General features: G+C 38.7%; 2 protein-coding genes across 5 annotated transcripts in view; both read right to left on the bottom strand.

Moving 5' to 3' along the window:
- The window catches only part of LOC128100409 (cyclin-dependent kinase-like 5), a 182,611-nt gene that overhangs the window by 89,518 nt on the left and 72,233 nt on the right, over nt 1-20,860 (bottom strand). The gene's annotated exons all lie outside the window — the stretch shown is intronic.
- On the bottom strand, nt 1,148-6,461 carry LOC128100586 (gap junction alpha-6 protein-like). The gene has a single exon (XM_052722950.1). The coding sequence runs from the start codon at nt 5,728-5,730 to the stop codon at nt 4,876-4,878; it is 855 nt and encodes a 284-aa protein (XP_052578910.1). The 5' UTR covers nt 5,731-6,461; the 3' UTR covers nt 1,148-4,875.

The following is a 20,860-nucleotide window of genomic DNA, read 5'->3' as shown; positions in this document are numbered from 1 at the left end:
TTTGGACAAAAATGAAGCTAAAGTAGTAGATTGATTAGAAGACATAAAGAAATACGATATCGAATAAATATACATATCAGAAACCACATGTTAAATTTTCTATCAAGCACTACGAGCTATTTCAAAGCAAGGACTACTGATCATCAAGGGTCCACTGCAGCTACCTGATAACCCTAATTGTTGTGCTAGAAACCCCATCCAACTACTGAGGGATCTGGATGCAGAGATCCATGGCTAGGCCCCGGGTGGATCTCTGGGAGTCCAATTAGCGAGAATGAGGAGGGTTTATATGAGCGAGAATTGTTGAGACCAAGGTTGGATAAAGCACAGGGACAAATAGCCAAACGAATGGAAACACATGAACTATGAACCAATGGCTGAGGGGTCACCAACTGGATCAGGCCCTCTGAATGGGTGAGACAGTTGATTGGCTTGATCTGTCTGGGAGGCATCCAGGCAGTGGGACCGGGTCCTGTGCTCATTGCATGAGTTGGCTGTTTGAAACCTGGGGCCTATGCAGGGTCGCTTGGCTCGGCCTGGGAGGAGGGGACTGGACCTACCTGGACTGAGTCTACCAGGTTGATCTCAGTCCACGGGGAAGGCTTTGCCCTGGAGGAGGTGGGAATGGGGGATGGGCTGGGGGGAAGGTGAGGGAGGCGGGAGGGGGGAGAACAAGGAAATCCGTGGCTGATATGTAGAACTGAATTGTATTGCAAAATAAAAAAAAAATTAAAAAAAAGTAAGTCTGAAGAATGAACTAATATTATCATGTAAAATATTGCTTATAGCCAGATATGCTGGTGTATACCTACAATTCCAGCACTTGGGGGGGCTGAGGCAAAAGGATTATGAGTTTGAAGCCACTCTGTACTACACAGTGCATTCAAGGCAAGCTTGAGCCACACAGATATATAGCAAGACCCCATTTCAAAAATAATTTTTAAAGTGTTGCTTATAAACTTTATTTGGGGATCTTTATTATAACACACTGACACACACACAGAGGGAGACAGAGAGAGAGAGAGAGAGAGAGAGAGAGAGAGAGAGAGAGAGAGAGAGAGAGAGAGAGAGAGAGAGAGATATCGAGATCTAGCTCTGGCCCAGAAAGGATAGCCTCTTTCCTCCCAGGTTCTCCAGGTGGTATCAACCTCCGACCTCCACATGTGCTTGCACAGGCAGGTGCATATATATATACCACGATAGTACACACAAACAACAACAATTGCCAAAAGAACCAACTTAAAAAGTGTTATGGCCTATATAATTTGTTTAAATAGCATCCTTGAAATGACAAAACTATATAGGTTAAGTAAAGATTAGGAGTTACCAAGGGCCAGGGATAAGGAAAAAATGTGGCTATGACTATAAAAAGGTACTACTGCTGAAACTACAGTGTATTTTGACTATAGTGGGCACACAACTCTGCACAAATTATAAACAACTCTACACAAGTTATATATAACTAAACACAATGAGTGTATATAAAATTGGTGAAATCTGAAGGTTAATGGATTATGTCAATGTCAATTGTCTACCTATGATATTATGCTAAAAGTTAACAGGTATAATGGTGTACACTTCTATTTCTAGTAAATGGCAGGTAGAAGCAGAAAAAAAGTCAGACATTCAAAGTCACTCTTGACTACATACTCAGTTCAAGACCAGCATGTGTTACAAGAGATCCTGTTTTAAAAACACAAACAAACAAAAAAATACAGCAAAAGTTGGGGGTGTAGCTCAGTGGCAGAGTCCTTGCTTGGCATGCACAAAGTCATGGGCCAATGTAGATGAACGGTCTTATTAAATAAGAAACACAGAGTCAAATGCAGAGTTAATAGCCCAAGAGGTCAGAGCAATAGATAAGAGCTAAAAACCTTACCCTTCACTGCCGCTGTTGTCCTCTTCAGCAAGAGAGCTACTTCTTGTCTGTTTGTCTTTTTTATAGACTTTCTATTCTGCCTTCTCATTGGTTGTAAACCCAACCACATGTCCTCCTCATTACTGCCTGTCTGTACAGACCTCCAGGTCTTCTATGGTTGGTATTGAGATTAAAGGCGTGTGTCTCCATGCTGGCTGTATTCTTGAACACACAGAGATCTGCCTAGCTCTGCCTCCCAAGTGCTGGGATTAAAGGCATGCACCACCACCACCCAGCTTCTGCTATGGCTTGCTATTAGCTCTGACCCCCAGGCAACTTTATTTATTAACATACAAATAAAATCACATTTCAGTACAAATAAAATATCACCATATTCCCAATCTGCAGCACTGTATAAACCAGGCATAGTGACACACACTTATAATCCCAGCACTAAGGTGAAGGCAAGAGGATCAGAAGAAGTTCAAGGTCATCTTCAGCTTCATAGTAAAGCACCACAGCTTCAAGACCAGACTGGGATACATGATACCTGGTTCTATGACTTTCTTAAGAAACACTTATTTGGCCAGATGTGGAGGTACACACTTTTAATCCCAACACTATGGAGGCAAAGTCAGATGGATCTCTGTAAATTCAAGACCAGTCTTTATCTACAGAGGGAGTTCCTTAAAGGCAAATTCTGAACCAAACAAGGCTACATAGAAAGAGCCTGTCTCAAAAAAAGTTACAAGTGAATATAATGATATACAGAGTCTATTATTTCTTACAATTACGTTTGAATCTGCAATTACCTCACAGTAAAAAGTGTAAAAAAAACAAGCAAGCCACATGTGAAAATGAAACAGGAACAGGAGTGACAGTAGCAGAGCCCAATCTGATTCCATGGTTTCAGAACTTTTGCAGTGTCCAAAAGGCACAAGCACCCCATTACTAAATAACTGCTTAATCTTCACAAACCACTTCTAAAAAGAAGAACTAAAACTCATCATTTAACTAAGAGACTAAGTTTTCCAAATAAGACTGTGTCAACTGTCAGAACCAGACGTTATAAGCTACAGGTTTGATGATCTATACCTGTGTTCTCCACTTCCCCCAGTTCCCTGGGATGGGAAGATGCTTAATGATGAGAGTACATCCCTTAAAAAGGAAGGGGAAAAACCCAACTGCATTCTTTTTGCATATCTGGAAGTCATGGATATAGCCATGATTCTATTACATGAAATGAAGGAGGCTGATACTAGAATCATGTCACAGAGTCAGTCCACCTGAATTTTAAAAACTGTGGTAAATACAGTGTATTTTGCTTCATGGGCAGGAGGTAGGGGAGTGTCTCACACTGTAGCCCAAGCTAGCCTTGAACACTCTGCAATTGTGTGGCCTCCATGAGCCACCACACCCAGCTTAATTTGCTTAAATTAAGATGCACCAATGAAGAGTTCAAAAGACCAGTAAGAAGCTATCAGAGGAGGCATACACATGGACCACACTCTCACAACTTTATTGAATAAAGAATTCTCTAGAATAAGATAAGATAGGCCTGCATTGCATGAAACAAAGCTGAACATGATAGTAGATTAACATCAAATGGTAACCAAATTATTATTTCTTGAATAAAATTGTGTGTGGAGCTGACATGCAAGAACAAAAGTCTGCAGCCCAACATTTTTCAATCATCTGTGGAATGTTTCAAAAGGCATGAGAAGAAATGGGTATTATTTCTTTTATTTGTTTCAAATCAGTTACACAGATATTTCACAAATCTTCCTCACCCTCTCCTACTTTCCAAATAAAATCTTAATATGAACATGAAAAATGCCAGTTATCCCAAGAGACTGCCAAACTCACAGCAGAAGGCAACATCTGAATTAATATGCATTATGTAGAAGAAAGTCAAGAATGTCCACTATTGCCAAATTCATGTAGGCACATTTCATAGTTCACCTCTAAGCATTTCTTTAAGTTTGTAGTGTTCATAAGTGCTGTTTCAGTACAATTGCTTCATTTGGGGCTCTGACTCTATCTTGGAAAAGAAAAATAAATTGTTTCTGTCAGCAACAGGATTGCTGCTATAATATACAAGAGAAAAAGACAACTCATCACAATTAACTGAACTATTACACATCATTCAATAAATTGGGGGATGCATTTTAAGGGAAAAGATAATTTACTTTTACATCAGGAATTAAACAGTATAAACACAGAATGGACTCAAACACTAAAATCCAAGAGAAAGGCTCAACTTTCAATGGTATGTTTGTATTATTTTAAAACGTAGGTTTGTGAATTTACACCGTATCTGCTTCTATGGATAAATAATAAATCACTCTTCCCCATACACAGAACCATTCTAAGGTAATATGGGAGAGGAATGGCCCTTATGCACTGCCTAATACAAGTTATATTTGGACTAGAAGTTCTTTGAGTCAGTCATTTTATTTATTTAGTTCATTTGTTAAAGTTACTATTGTTTTATTCTTGTGCTACTTGAGGTCTTATACATGCTAGGCAAATCATCTACCGGTGAGCTAGATGCCTAACCCTCCAGAGTCAAGCACTTTAAATAGTAACACATGCCTTGGTTACAAGTCTCTTCCCCTTCCTATCCCAGACCCTGTGGTCTAATGTCTTTGTATTTGCTAGTTTTTACAATTGAGGCCATTGAACACCATCTGTACTGAAGCATGGGTACACTTTCTACTACACTTTGATTCCCTTTAGCAACCAAGCAAAATCACAATGTTTTCAAGCCCAAATTGCAATATCTAGGATAGCAGGCTGCTATTGTCATGACCACTGCTACTGCTGGATATCTGCTACTCTACAACACTAGTGTTCAGTATCTTTGTTTTGCTTTTCTCTCCATCCAAACCCTCTGAAAATTCTGCTTATCATCAGAGTGAAGACAAGGCTGAGTGCAAGGCAGAAAGGATACTTCCTGCCTGCCCTTCCCCGCTTTGACTCTGTTACATACTGTAACTGACATAGTTTTGCTCACTTTAAACATAGACTGAAGATTGTTTCACAGGAACCACCTGATCCTTAGGAATCATGGTAGTGAGAACACTTGGTGAGGACTCCTGGGAAAGGCTCTGTAGATCAGCTGTACCATAGTAAAACTCATCCTCATCTCTCACACAATTCTTAATGGTGTTAAATAAGACTTGGACCAGCTCAATTATATTCAAGACTAAAGATACCAGGGACACCACCAGCATGAAGAGGATGAAGATGCTTTTTTCTGTGGGGCGAGAGGGGAAGCAGTCCACCTGATGCAGGCAAGGAGAGTGTTCACAAATGTAAACGGCCTTCAGGGTAAATCCATAAATGTACCACTGGATCAGCACAAAGGCCACCTCAAAGACAGACTTGAAGAAGATACTGAGTATGTAGGTCAGCAGCAACCTGCCTCTAATTTTCACCTTCCTATGGGCTTCACTGCCACACTTGGACTTCTTTACTTCAATTTTCTGCCAGTGCATTTCCACACTGGCACCATCAAATCGAGCAACTCCAACTTCCTTCTCTTGCTTCTTCGACTTCTTTTTCTGCTGAATGGTATAGAACACATGTGCCAGGTATAAGAGTGTAGGCACAGACACAAATATGATCTGTAGGACCCAGAGGCGCACGTGAGAGATTGGGAAAGCTTGGTCATAGCAGACATTTTCACAACCAGGCTGCTGAGTGTTGCAATGGAAATTGAGCTGGTCGTCACTCCAGGCTGACTCGATGGCAGTCTCCAGGAGCAGAATCCGGAAAACGAAAAGGATCTGCAGCCATATCTTTCCTCCAGCTCTGGAGTAGGGTTGAGACTTTTCTAGGAGCTGGTCTAAGGCACTCCACTTACTCATGCTGCCCTTTTGTTGTTCTTGCACTTTAAAGGGAAGTGGGCACACCAAGTGATTGCACGCCTTGGAGGATGAAGTAAATGAAAAAGTAAGTTCAAGAGTCACACCTGCCTGAAGGTTAAAAGCCTGCTGCTGTTTGGTACCTTCCTCGTGCCTTCTCCTAATAAAAGACTATTGCTGACACCAGGTAAAAGCTAGCTTATGTGAATTCATTTTTTTATAAATGGTAAGTGTTCCTACACCAGAACATATGTGTATCTAGAATGGAACAAGTTACATAAATGGGAAAACAGATAAATTTAAAGGTCTTCTTCATTTAAGTAGAAGACAATCTCCAAAAATAATGAGTCAACTCTTTGGCATATTAACAATTCATACTCATACACTGATTGATGCTGCTTCAGAAGTTGGGCCAACATTTCCCAAAGAGAGACAATGATATTCATTCATCCATTATTTACAAGGTGTCTACAAGGTGAAATGTACTATAATAGGCATGAGCTCTTACTGGTGAGTAAAAGATAATATACTTGTGGAACATACAATCAACTGGGGAAAATATATCATTTCAAATATGGTGTTTTGCTGGTACATGCCAGTCTCAGAAGACTGAAGCTGAAGGATCATGAAGAGTTCTAGGCCGACCTCTGCTACCTAGTGAATTCCAGACCAGCCTGGGATACCTATTGAGTTATCCTGAGCTACAGAGAGCTTGTCTCAAAAAGCATAACATTTTATAAAATACATGATATAATTTATAAATACATAATATAATTTATTATAAGATAAGTCATTTCATTTTGGAATTATGAAATGACTTATCTTGTAAAAATTATATCTTGTATATATGTGTAAGATGTATCTTACACCTTAATTTCAGAAATAGGTGTATGTGTGTGTGTGGATGTGGATGTGTGTGTGTGTGTGTATGTGTGTGTGTGTGTGTGTGTGTGTGTGTGTGATATCTTATAATCAAAGCAAGTCTCAGTGAGCAAGCGAATATACAATAGCTGCAAATTGAAATAGATGCTGAGAAGATAACAACCAGGAGGCACTGACAAAGAATAAGGTAAGAAAGCTCCAGCCAGATTGATTAGAGATAGTCAGACAAAAAGTAAGAAAATGATTGCTGGATGTGAAAAAACAGCAGAGATTAGAAAGGTGAAGAACTTGCTATATTCAAAGAATTAAAAGGCAGGAGGTTGAGGCAGCTGTTGAGGAAGTGGGCAGTGTAAGGGATGAGGGTCCTAGAAGAGCTGTGTCAGGTACCACTTAGCAGCAGGATGCTGAAACAAAGATAACACTGTGAAACTAGGACAAGACCAAGGCCATGGAAGAAGTTACAAAAGGTTGGTTGAGGCTTGCAGGGCGAGTGGGAGGGCTAGCAGGACAGGCAGGACAGGATTAGAGCAAGGGACATGGAGATCAGAAAAGGATGGGAACTCTATGCTAAGAGATAGCAAGTGAGTTTTGGTGGACACAAAATGTGACGAAGATATCAAGAACAATGGGGACCTGGAGTTAGGAGGATATAATTATGATATATGAAGAACTTAAGATAAAAACATTTTCAGGAGGAGCATTGATACCATCCCCTAGCCTACTGAGTGTGGGTGGAAGCTGGTATGATGCAAACTACAAGCTGAGCAGTTCTGAAGACTTGCTAGTCTTCATCCATTTCCTCCCTAGAGTCCCTAGTTCTTTGCGAGTGAAGGGCTTTCTAGCTCCAATTCAGAGAATAAATGAGTTTCACCAGGAATGGGCCACAGATAATTTTTACATAACAAACAACTAATATTTTTAATTAAATACTTTCAATGCAGCCAATCATTTATAAAGTAATTTTCATCTGCTGAGTTAAAATTACATTCATCATACTTAACATTTTAATTCCCCTCCTTCAAAAAACATTTTCCCAAACACAGATAGTCATTGTAAACAATTGGGTATAATAAAACAGGAAAAAAATTCTTAACACAAACACAGTAAGACTTTGCCAATTAATAACCAATTTTAGACACCATCCAACTAATTTGCTTTTGGTTTAATGGCCATTCCTCACACTACATTCTGTGAGGAAAAACAAAATTTAAAATGAATCCTAGAAAAAGTGCAAGGTTAACGAACTTCACAGCGTGTCAATCACCTGAGACTGACTGCAACTGTTATCCACGAATAAGAACTGGAGCTCCCCCAAATTAAAATGGTTAGCAAGTTATCAAATCATAAGGCTTCAAAGTACACAAAGTACTTTCTCAGCTGGATAAATAACACATTTTAGATGAACTGTCCTCTGTCGCACAGATTATAAAAGTAGTCCTATTAAGCTAAAGTCACCAAGATCTGGAGTTTATAATTAGTTCGTTCCTCCAGGCGAATTGAAAACAAGGCCCTGGCAGTCTAAGACTTCCACTCTCATTCATTTGTCAAATTTAAACAGGGCCGAGTCTCCAGAGATTGGAAAGTGCCTTAAAAATTGAGTTACTTTTGCAAAAACAAACAGGGTAAAATAGTAAAGAAACTCCCCTAGAACTACCTTAGCACATTCTCTAAAAGGTAAATCAAAAAACAATGCTGGGGGAAGCAAGAGTCGTATTTTTTTTTTTATGAATTCAGGGCACAGTTCTTAGCAATTTTCAAGAAATATATCAAGTTCTTAAGCTTTTCAAATATTTTGGTCTGAAAACGTTCTTACTAAACATATGAAAATGGAGATCTAAGATTCAAAAGGATGAAAATAACTGAGAATGAGTCATCTTAGCCAAGCAAATGGTTCACAGGAAAGTTTAAAACCCTCTTGAAGAGCATTATTTTTAAACTGGACAAGATCTTTCTAATTTTAAAATATAAACGTAGGACTTCCAGTTTCAGCTCCAACACATGCAGTGCTCACAGATATCATCATTCTTGTCATTACAGCAAGAAAAACCCTAACAAACTGAAAACTGGCAAGTTTGCTCCAGCCCACCGGAAAACATAATAGCCCCCTATCTCTAGATAGGAAAATACATGCAATCACACCCAAGACTCTTACCTGAGGCAGAAGGCACTAGGGTAAAATATTAGTAAAGAAAAGCAATCTGACAAATGCTGAGTAAGACAAGCTTGTGGAGTGAGAGTTCCAAGGGGAAGAGACCCTCCTACTCCATGGCTTTGCCTCCAGGAATCTCACCAGGTTCTGGCTCTGAAATCTCCTCCCCTTTGAAGGAGAGGAAAAGTAACCATTCTGAAATATCCCCAGAAGTAAGAGCCAATAAGAATCTTTTCCTTGCTCCGCATGATGGCGCCTGCCTTTAATGCCAGCACTTGAGAGACAGGCAGTTTGAGGCCAGCTTGGGAGTTCCAGGACAGCCAGAGCCACACAGAGACCCCGTCTCAAAAAACCAAAAATAAAATAACAACAACAACAAACAAACAAAAAACTCTTCTTTGGGGAAGGAGAATGTAAGCCTTTTTGAAATAAACACTGGAGAAAGGCAACAGTTTCAAGTCAATTCACTCTTATCGCCCAGGCCCACCTTGTACTTGGAATCTCCTGCCTCAGCCTCTCCAACAGCTAGGATTATAAATCTGTACCATCGGACCCAGTTCAAATAAATTCAGAATGTTCTTCAATAACAAAGGCTAACAACGCTCCCAACAAAATATATCAGAAGCTTATATATCCTGGAAGAAGGGGAACTAATTAGCTCTAGTCCTAGTGTTCCTTCTGTTTCACCTAACACAAGGGAAAAAAGAAGCAGTAGCCCTACAGTATTTGTAAAGAATACAGCCAAGGACTTGTGCCCGACTGAAGCCCTAGATTACAAAGCACTCTCCCCCATCTTATTTTTTGCCACCATTTCAAGAAGGATCCAGTACACAACAACGGATCATCACCAAATGTGGTGCAAACAACAGTCTCTATTGAAAGATCTTGGGGAAAGGAAAGGGCCGAAGGGTAGAAAAAACAAACAAAAGGCACTAGAGCAGAGGTTCTCAACCTGTGGGTCACGACCCCTTTGGATGTTGCATATCAGATATCCTGCATGTCACATATTTATATTACGATTCATAACAGTAACAAATTACAGTTATGAAGTAGCAACAAAAATCATTTTGTGGTTGGGATCAGCACAACATGAGGGTCACATGAGGGTATTAAAGGGTCACAGCTAGGAAGGTTGAGAAGCACTGCTCTAGAGAAAACTGAAGGCAGTAGCAGCTAAACTTCTACCATTAGAAATGGGCCAGTGAGGTAACATAGCTCAGCAGGTAAGGGTGGTTGGTGCCAACTCTGAGAACCTGAGTTACATTCTCAGAACTCACGTTTGAAGGAAACTTCAATCCCTGTGAATTGTCCTATGACCTCCACATGTGCAGCCACACACTTGCATGCATGCACACATACAAACCAAATGAATGAATGAATGAAAAAAAAATTTAATGGCTCAGTTCCTGGCTGAGAAACATAAACCATTTACTAAAGGCCTATTTATTTCAGTTTGTATCACCCAATATACCATATCCAGTGGGCACATACACAATACAAGGCATGCAAAAGGGTAAGAAAAACTATCTTAATAGACAAAGAAGTATCAGAACCAGATGAAGATAAGGCACAGCCTTGAGAATTATCACATAAGGAATTTAAAATAACTATGAATAAACCAGGCATTATGGTATATGCTTATAATCCTGGCAATCAGAAGGACCACTAGTTTAAGGCCAACTAAAGCTACATAGTGAGACACTATGTCGAACAAAAACAAAACTATGATTAATGTATTAAGAACTCAGAAGTAGGCCTTTAATCCCAGTACTTGGAGAGGGAAAGGTAGGCAGATGGATCTCTGAGTTTGAGGCCAGCTGGGAATATACAGTAAGACCTTATACCTCAAAAAGAAATCAGAATGTTAAGAAAGGAAGGGGGAGAAATCAACTTTCCTAACCCTCTACAACTACTCCAACGCTTACAGCAATAGGAAAAGCTTGTTGAAAGAGCTGGTTGTGATAAGAAAGCACTGTTCTTGCATCTCCCCGACCTCCCACTATAGCTCACAAAGAGAACTAGAACACAACTTCCTCAGCATTCACCACCATGCCTGCTTAGGTTATTTTTGAACATTGTAGCTAACATCATGCACTGGAAAGGTAATGGTAACTGAAAGCCTTTCTCTAAACATTGGGAACAAGACAAGACCACCTGTTTTGGTCAATTTCACAACTCTGTACTTGAAGTTCTAGCTAGATCAATTAGGCTAAACAAAGAAAGACATCCAACTTGGGAATGAATAAGGAAAACTATCAATTTTCACAGATAAAATTCCTAAAGAATCTACAAAACAAAACAAAAAAATCTATTACAGCTAATAAGGTTAGCAAAGTAGATCAAATAAGATCAAAACACAAAAACGAGCAAGCCTCAACATGTTAAATGTGTAGCTACCATATAACCTAGGAATTCTGCTACTAGGTATACATCCCAAAGTACTGAGAACAAGTACTTGGATCCTTGTATGTAAAGCAGTGTTCATAATAGCCAAAGATGGAAACAACTTAAGTGTCCATCAGCAAATGAATGGATTGGAAAATGCGAGGCATATATGATATATACACAACGTATCATATATACAACACAATACAATAATATATATTGTGTATATATCACATATTATGCATATGATCGTATGATGATATATATGATCATATATAAGATACATACACAATATGTACACATACACGATAATACAAAGGAACACTGTAAGAATGAAGTTCTCATATGTACAACATGGATGAACCCCCACAATATGATTTAATGGAAGAAGCCAGATAAAAAGGAAAAATACTGTACTATTCCAGCAACACAAACCATCTACAATAGGCAAAAGTCACAGAAAAGGAAAAGAAGCTTGAAGTTACTAAGTGCTGGGGTGGAGCAGGGAAAATATAGTGCTTAATTAGCTCCAAGTACCTATTTAGGCTAATGAAAAAAGATTGAAAACAGACAATGGTGCTGTTTTCACATCACCGAGAATACAATTAATATCACTCAACTGTACACTCAACTTAAAACAGTAAATTTTGTTATACAACTTTCATCACAGTTAAAAATAAACAAGAGTACTGCTCTATACAACCAACCAACAATCTTAAACAGAAATTAACAGATCAATTTCAGTTACAAAAGCATGAAAACAAATAAATGAATAAATAAAATACTTAGGGATAAATTTCAGATTCTTTGTCACCCCTAGTAAAATTCCAATGGCTTCCCCACCTCCAGGAATGAAAAAGCTGATCATACAGTCAATATGGCAGCACAAGGTTCCTCAATATACAAAAGAGCATTGAAATGAAAAGAGCTGGAAGACTCAGACTTTCTGATTTCAAACTTTATTACACCGTTGTAATAATCAAGACAATTTGGTATTGGCATGAAGACAGGCACAAAGCCCAATGGACAAAATTTAATGAAATGTACTCTCCCCCCCACACACAGACACACACATCTATGGCCAAATGATTTTCAACTAAGGTCTCAATACAAGGAAATGGAAGAAAGGACTGTTTACCAAAAGGTGCTAGTACAACTGGATATTTGCATGTAAAAGAATGAAAATAAGAGCCAGATGTGATGGCTCATGACTGCAATCCCAGCACTTAGTATGTGGAAGCAGGGAGAGTAGATGTTCAAGGTCATCCTTAGTCAAAGTTGACTTGGAAGGCAGCCTAGACTATTTGAGACCCAGTCTAAAAGAAAACAAAAGCAGGGGCTGGGGACTATGCACTGTGAATAAAGTGCCTGCCATGGAAGCGCAAGGACAGTCCCAGTTCAGATCTTCAACACCCACATAAAAAGCCAAGCACAGCTGCTGCACAAACGTATAACACTAGTACGTGCAAATATGTCCACGGGGGATAGGGGTATCCCTGAAGCTTGCTGGCTGGCCAAGTTCAGTAAGAGACAATGTTTCATGAAGTAAGGTGGGGCAGGGCATGGTGGTGCACACCTTTTATCTCAGCACTAGGGAGGCAGCAGCAGGCAGATCTCTGTAAGGACAGCCTGGTTTACATAGTGAGATCTAGGACAGACGGGGATGCATAGTGAGATTCTGTCTCAAAAAAAAGGGTAGATATTGATAAAGGAAGATACCTGGCATGTATATACACACAAAACGCATACATTACACACAAACGCATGCCACACACCCCAAAAAACCAAACCAAACCAAAAAACCAAAACCAGGGGCTAGAGGGATGGCTCAATAGTTAAGAGCACTACCAGCTTTTCCAGAAGTTCAGAGATGGATTCCCAACACCCACAGGATGACTCACAACCATCTATAGCTCTCATTCCAGAGGATCTACCCTTTTGGCTTCCATGTGGGCAGCATGCATGTGGTGCATAGTCACATGCACATTAAATTAACTAGTTAATTTAAAATGAAAATAAGGTTGGACCTCTATATCACAAAATCATACAAATATTAACTCAAAATAGAACAAGGACCCAGTAAATATAAAAGCTAAATTATACTAGTATTCTAAACTTTCACATCCTTAGATTTCAGGATGCAACCAATAAAGGGAAAGTGAATAGTATATCATCAAAATTAAAAGCTTTTATGCATCAAAGACATTAACAAGAATATGAAAAGGCCACCTATAGAATGAGAGAAAATACTTGCAAACCACATGCCTGATGAGAAATCAATTTAAAAATGGGCTTTTACAGGCAGATCTCTGTAAGTTCTAGGGCAGCCTGGGCTACATAGTGATCTTACAGAGATCTTGTCTTTAAAAAGAGTTGAATAGACAATTCCCTAAATAAAATATACAAATGGTTGGACAGATGTCTCAGTGGTTAAGATTGCTGAGCAATCATAGGGACCAGAGGTCAGATTCCTACAACCATGTCAAACAGGCATCCTTGAGAAAGTCTGTAACACTCCAGGTCTAGGGAGACAGAAACATGAGGATCACTGGGGCTTTCTGGTTTCTAGCCTAGCTAAGATAGAAGCCCCAAGTTCAGGAAGGGATCCTGCCTTAAAGAAACAGGTAGAGAATGATTAAGGAGGATGCCTAATACCTTCTCCAGGCATGTGTCCATAGGCAGGAACACGTGCCCATGCACACATTTATATGCATACATTCACAAACACAAATAAATCAACACAAATCTTTCTTTAAAAGAAGACAGCATGCAAATGGCCAATAAGTTCATGAAAAGATGTTCAACATAACCAATCACAGACAAGTGTAAATCAAAACAACAATGAAGTACTACTTTACATCCACTTGGAAGGCTACAGTGTTTAAAAAGGGAAATAAGGTGAAGATGTGGAAAAACTGGAGCCTGCCTATACTGCTGGTGGGAATACAGAGTGGTGCTGCTGCTGCTGCTATGGAAACCAGTTAGGCAGTTCCTCAGAAAAGTTAAACATAGAATCTCCATATGATAGTCTTTCCACTCCTAGGTATATACCCTACAGAACTGAAAACAGGATCTCTAATACTGGCACATGACTGTTCATAGCAGCACTATTCACAATAGCCAACAGGAAGAATGATCAAACATCCATCCACTAAAAATACATAAACAAAATATGGTAGATGCAAACAATATAGCAAAATGTTATTCAGGCATGATAAAAAATGGAGCATTGATAAATGGTACAATGTGAATGAACCTCAAAAAACTTTGTTAAGCAAAGAAAACCAAATTAAAAAATCACATGTCATACAATTTCACATATATTAAATATTCAGAATATCTAAACCCATAAACACAAAAAGCAAATCCAACTACCAGGAGGAGAGTTGAAATGGGGAGTTTGCACTTAATAAATATGGAGATTTCTTTTAGGGATACAAAAATACTTTGAAACTTGAATGACTGTGAATGTACTAAATGTCATGGAAATGTGCATTTGAAAATGGCTAATTTATGTAATGTTAATTGTAAATTAATTGAGGGGGTTAAAACTGTGTCTTTTTTTAATTTTTATTTTTATTTTGCAATACAATTCAGTTCTACATATCAGCCACGGATTCCCTTGTTCTCCCCCCTCCGGCCCCCCTCACCTTTCCCCCAGGCCACCCCCCATTCCCACCTCCTCCAGGGCAAAGCCTCCCCCGCAGACTGAGATCAAGCTGGTAGACTCAGTCCAGGTAGGTTTTTTTTTAAAAAAAAAAAAAAAGAAATGAAAAAAATTGTAACTCATATTTGTTTGTACTTTACCAGTGCAAAATTAATATTCTGTGTACTACTAAATGTAAAAGATAAGTAAATTCTTCTGGATATAATGTTATTGAGAATAAAAATTTCACAAATTTTCTTTTATACACACACACACACACACACACACACACACACACACACAAAAAGAAAAGAATGATATTGACTCACATTTGAAAAAAAAACTGTCTTAACTACCAGTTCTACTAAGAATCAATTTGTATGGGTCTTAGGAAATTAAACTACATAAGAAGCAGTTTCCCCTATATAAAAGATAGTTCTTTTTTTCTAAATTAGTTAGGAGGTAAGGTAGCTAACACACTACATGGATGAGAAACTTTAAAGAAGAGTTATTGTTGGCTTATTAAAGTATTTATTTCTACTTGATTTATATAAGAAAGGCATTCAGTTGTTTTTCTCGAAAGAATTTTATTCTTCATATTGTGAGAATGTCTTTTTTTTTAAACCAAAGACTCACCAGGCGGTGGTGGCACACACCTATAATCCCAGCACTCAGGAGGCAGAGGCAGGCGGATCTCTGTGAGTTCGAGGCCGGCCTGGTGCACAAAGCAAGTTCTAGGACAGACTCCAAAGTTACCAAGAAGAAACCCTATCTCGAAACACCAAAATAAATAAATAGACAAACAAACAAACAAACATAAATAAATGTGAAAAACCCAAAGACTCTGCTCATTATTCTCAAGAAGAGTATACTGTGCTTTGTTCATCTTTGGGTAGAATAACAGCTATTCCAAGTCACTTACTGGACAAGCATGAATAGTTTGTATATGTTTCTGTATGCCTGATTCCCAGAACATTCGACTTCTCTGTTTGACAGTTAATAGATGAAAGAGGTAACTACACAAAACTTTCCATGTAACCATTTAAAGAATTTACCCAAATCCAAATGAAAGAAAAAGTAATGTTCAGTGGAAATCCCCTACTTTATTAATGTTAATTCCTTAGGCTCCAAGAACCAGAAACCGAGACACTATGCTATTCCTGCTATATTCTCCTACTTAAGGTTTGCTTAGCAATAGAAATAAGCACATTCCTCTGTAAAAGCCAGATGAGAAGTAGTTTGTTGCTTCATGGGTCACAGAATACAACTACTCGGCTCTTTAGCTATATCACAAAAGCATCCACAGAAATAGCACAAATGAATAGGGCTGTGTTCCAACAAAACCTTATTTATTTATGAAATCGATTATAGGCCTGATTTGGCTCATGTGTGGTAGTTTGCAAACCCCAGATCTACACTTTCAGGGCAAATTCTCTTATCCATCCTAAGATGGTGGCCTTAAACTTAAAGGAAATGACCAGGGCCTATGGCTCAAGTGTCTAGTGTGTCATCTGAGTTCTATAGCCATCATTACTATAAAGAGGTTCTCACCATACTATTCTCACTCAGAGTGTCATCAGCTAATGGTGTTGCTTCCTAATTCTATCCTCAACTGAGTGGCAGTTGTCTTAAGGGGCACTGGGAAATATTGTAATATCCTATGGTTTTATTACTGACAAGAGTTTTTCGTAAGCAGGCTTAAATAAAGAACTTAGTTGGAAAAAGGAGGTTTCACACTATCCTTTCAATTGCCATCTTCTATTAGATATTTTGTTTGTTCGTTTGTTTTGAGACAAGGTTTCTCTGTGTAGCTTTGGAGCCTGTCCTGGAACTCACTCTATAGACCAGGCTGGCCTCAAACTCACAGAGATCCACCTGCCACCACCGCCCAGCTTCTATTAGATCCTTTAAGACTAGCCTCCCTAAACTACGTTTTAAGCTTCCTGGCAACGCAAAATGTAACCTTACATGGGTTAGTTTGGCTAGGCTGCACTAACGTTCTCAAAAGAGTTAATTCTTACTGAATTTAGAAGAGCATCTTTCTAGCTAAGTAGCTGATATTTTGTCAGCACTCAACAGATTTTTTTTCTTAAGCAGCTATTTGTTCAAGTTTGCTTTATAATGTCAGGCCTAGAACACACTGATTTAAGTACAGAGGTAGATTTGAAAAAAAAAAGTTGGGTCACTGAGACAGCTCAGCAGATGAAGGTACTTACTGACCAAGCCTATCACCTCGAGTTCAACTCTTAGAACCTACACAAAGGTGGAAGGAGAGAACGGACTCCACAGTTGCCCTCTGACCCTCACACATTCTGTAACACATGACACCCCCAACATTTGTGTCCATGTGTGCATGTGTGAAGAAGATGTTTTTAAGTTCTTGATTTTTTCTAAATGAAAATACTTTAACATATGAAATAAAGCTTTAAATTATGAAATATTAAAGTTCAAAAGTATCATGGAATATGAATGATAGCTACTAATCGTAAGCATTTTGGAGCTAGATTTTTTTGTAGGAATAGATCCACACTGCACTACTTTCCAGTCATTGGTTTCAACTGGACTATACTTATTACTTAAGAATATCCACTAAATGGGTATTTGTTAATTAACTTTTTCTTACATTATCAGTGAATGCATATTTCAAGCCTGTGCAGAAAAATAATCCATACTGATTTTTGCTGTGGTATGGTCTGTATGTGCTCTAATTGGTCAATAAATAAAACACTGATTGGCCAGTGGCCAGGCAGGAAGTATAGGCGGGACTAACAGAAAGGAGAATTGAGAGAAGAGGAAGGCGGAGGGAAACACTGCCAGCCACCACCATGACAAGCAGCATGTGAAGATGCCGGTAAGCCACGAGCCACGTGGCAAGGTATAGATTTATAGAAATGGATTAATTTAAGCTATAAGAACAGTTAGCAAGAAGCCTGCCACGGCCATACAGTTTGTAAGCAATATAAGTCTCTGTGTTTACTTGGTTGGGTCTGAGCAGCTGTGGGACTGGCGGGTGAGAGAGATTCGTCCTGACTGTGGGCCAGGCAGGAAAACTCTAGCTACAGATTTTTACTATGAAGTTTTGAAGAAAAGCAGCATTAAGGAGATGGTATAAATTAATCACAGACCTTTGTTAGAGATAAGAAATCATTTTTCACTAAAACAATAGGTATTTGTTCTGTTCTTTTCCTTCCCTCCTTCCTTCCTTCCTTTCCTTTCTTCTTTTTCCCCTCCTTTCTTTCTTCTCTCTCTCTCTCTCTCTCTCTCTCTCTCTCTCTCTCTCTCTCTCTCTCAAGAAAGGGTTTACTGTTACTGTGTAACAGTACTGGCTGTCCTAGAACTTGCCCTGTAGACCAAGTTGGGCCTCAAACTCACAGAGATCTGCTTGTCTCTGCCTCCAAAGTACTGGAATTAAAGGCATACCCCACAATGACTCAGCTTGAAATCACTCATCTTAAGGAGATATAGAAAGAATGTTGTCTTTGAATTAATTATGTTATGATTTGCATAAAGGGGCATTTAAAACTCAACCTATAAATGCTCAATAAAGAATAACACTGATTGAAATGAGAAAACTGAAATGAAGCATATAAAAGAGAGGTGGTACAAAAAAGCTGGACTTGGTCCCTAACGAGGGATCCAATATGAACCTGATCATTTGAATTTGATTAACTGGAAAAGCAGCCTCGGGAAAAATCATCTATGGAGGGTAGAAATGATTGATGCCTTAGAAACTGAGTCAGGGTCAGGCATGTTGGTGCAGCCCTTATTACCAGCACATGGGAGGTAGGAATAGGCAGAGGCAAGCCTGATCTACATTTCAAGTTCCAGCCCAGTCAGGATTAAATATCAAGTACCTATCTGATAGACAGACAGATAGAAAAGAAAGAGATAAAAGAAAAGATAAGCAAGTAAGCAAACAAAAAAACCTGAGAAAGAATGAGGCAAAATCTTCAGCATAGACAGAACTAGTACTGGGTAATGCTGATATGAGTATTTCTTTACTCTGTTAACTAAAGAATAATCATAAAACCAAATCCAGATGAGGCTGATGAAGATTAAAGCAACCAGGAAGCAAGAAAAGGTCCAAATTCTTCTAGTTCCCTAAAGAAGTCAGATCTGCCTGGAAAATAACGCACAACTGATTATTCCTTTTGTTGATAAGTGAGTAGATTTTCCTATCAGCAGATTAATGGAAGGAATTGGTGGCTGTGGTGGTTTGAAAGATGATGGCTCCCAAAGGGAGTGGCACTATTAGGAGGTGTGGCCTTGTCAGAGGAAGTGTGTCACAGTGGGGTGGGCTTTGAGCTTTTCTCAAGCTTCACTCAGCGTGACTGTCAGTCCACTTCCTGTTGCCTGCAAGATGTGGCACTCTCAGCTCCAGCACCACATCTGCCTGCACGCCATGCTCCCCACCATGATAATGGACTAAACCTCTGAAACTGTAAGCTAGTCATCCCAATTAAATGTTTTCCTTATAAGTGTTGTCTTGGTCATGGTGTCTCTTCACAGCAATAAAAACCCTAACTAAGACAGTGGTTCAAGTCTGTTATTCTCATGCATCAGCAACTGGAGCAGAAAGAATGTCACAAGTTCAAAGTCATCCTGTGCTACATTGTGAGTTCCAGTACAATACATTGTCTCGAAAAGAAATAAGTAAATAAATAATAAAGACTAGCAGATTCTGAAATATAAAACATAACTACAAAGAAGAGTTTATTGAAAGTCTTACAGTATTTCAGAAAATTAATTAGATCAAAAACAAAGAAAAACAGGTCAAGAGCAGAAACCAAATGAACTAATGGTTCCATATGAGAGCCTCTGTAAAAGAAGACAAATGATATTTTTTTCTTTATTAATGATTCCTATTATCTTTGCCTTGAACCTGAAGTTCAGTGATGATCCATTAATCTCCATAACTTGCAGTAAATTAATGTCATTTAAGAGAATGAATCCTTTAAAATTAATTATGATGAAAAATACAAAGGTATTTCCAGCTTTTCACAATCTTTATTACAACCCTAAGTTTCGTTGTGATTTTAATTAATAAAAATTTTACTCACAAGAAGTAAGAACTTTGATATTATTTAAATAAAGAGGAAAGCAATGATGGAGAAAATGATATAACAAACTTCTCTTCTACCTGACTCATCTCTTTGATCTTTGTTTTAAAATTGTAATTCACATATGAAGCCTAAAACTAAATAGTAATGAGAAAGATTTGCTTTTTTAACGTGGTTTTAAAAAGCAAGTTTAGTTTTAGTAGAAAATACTGCATGGTTTCAGGTGGCAGCCATTTGCCCAAAGTAAATATATGCCCCCAAACTATAAAGAAACTGTTAAATTGGAGATTGGTTATTGGCTTTTCCTCAATATTGCCTTAATACAATTTGATGTTTAAAAAGGCCAGAAATTCTTGTTTTGTTTAGGAGAAAAGCAAAAGGAATCACTATATATGCTCCTGTAAGGTGTGATAGCTCATGCCTGAATCCTAGCTCTTGGATAAAGTAGAAGGATTGCTACATCTTTGAGGCCTACTTAAGCTACACAATGAATTCCAGGGCATCCTAGGCTACAGTGGAAGACACTATCTCAAAAGAAAAAGAAAAAGTATACCGTTAACAATGAAGTCTGGTCAGGCAAGACGGCTCCAGCCTATATCCCCAGCACTCAGGTAGCTAAGGCAGGAGAACCAAGGCTAGCCTAAGGTTCACAGTGAGTTTCAGGAAAGCCTGGATTACATTATGAGGAGACCTCCTCTCCCCAAAAAAACAAACAAACAAAAAAACAAATTTAAAAAACTAACAATGAAGCCTTATAACAAAAGATAAACGAACAACTGAGTAATAAACAACCAAGAATGTCTCCCCAGTCCAGAGAAATAAAGGTATTTGTTACTAGTGACTTAGTGAGGGTTACTATGGCTTTCATGGCCAAAAGCAACTTGAGGAAGGAAAGAGTTTGTTCCACTCACAGTTCATGTAACAGTTCATCATCAAAAGCAGTGAGGGTATCTGTGTAGGGTAAAAGTTAAAAACAGTGTATCTTACGAATATAAGTAGTCATAAGGCATT

This window comes from Peromyscus californicus, unplaced genomic scaffold (assembly GCF_007827085.1).
Source record: "Peromyscus californicus insignis strain IS unplaced genomic scaffold, ASM782708v3 Scaffold_10__1_contigs__length_136768540, whole genome shotgun sequence".
Taxonomy (NCBI): domain Eukaryota; kingdom Metazoa; phylum Chordata; class Mammalia; order Rodentia; family Cricetidae; genus Peromyscus; species Peromyscus californicus.
The sequence above is the reverse complement of the archived record's forward strand: the minus strand, read 5'-3'. Positions and strand labels throughout refer to the sequence as shown.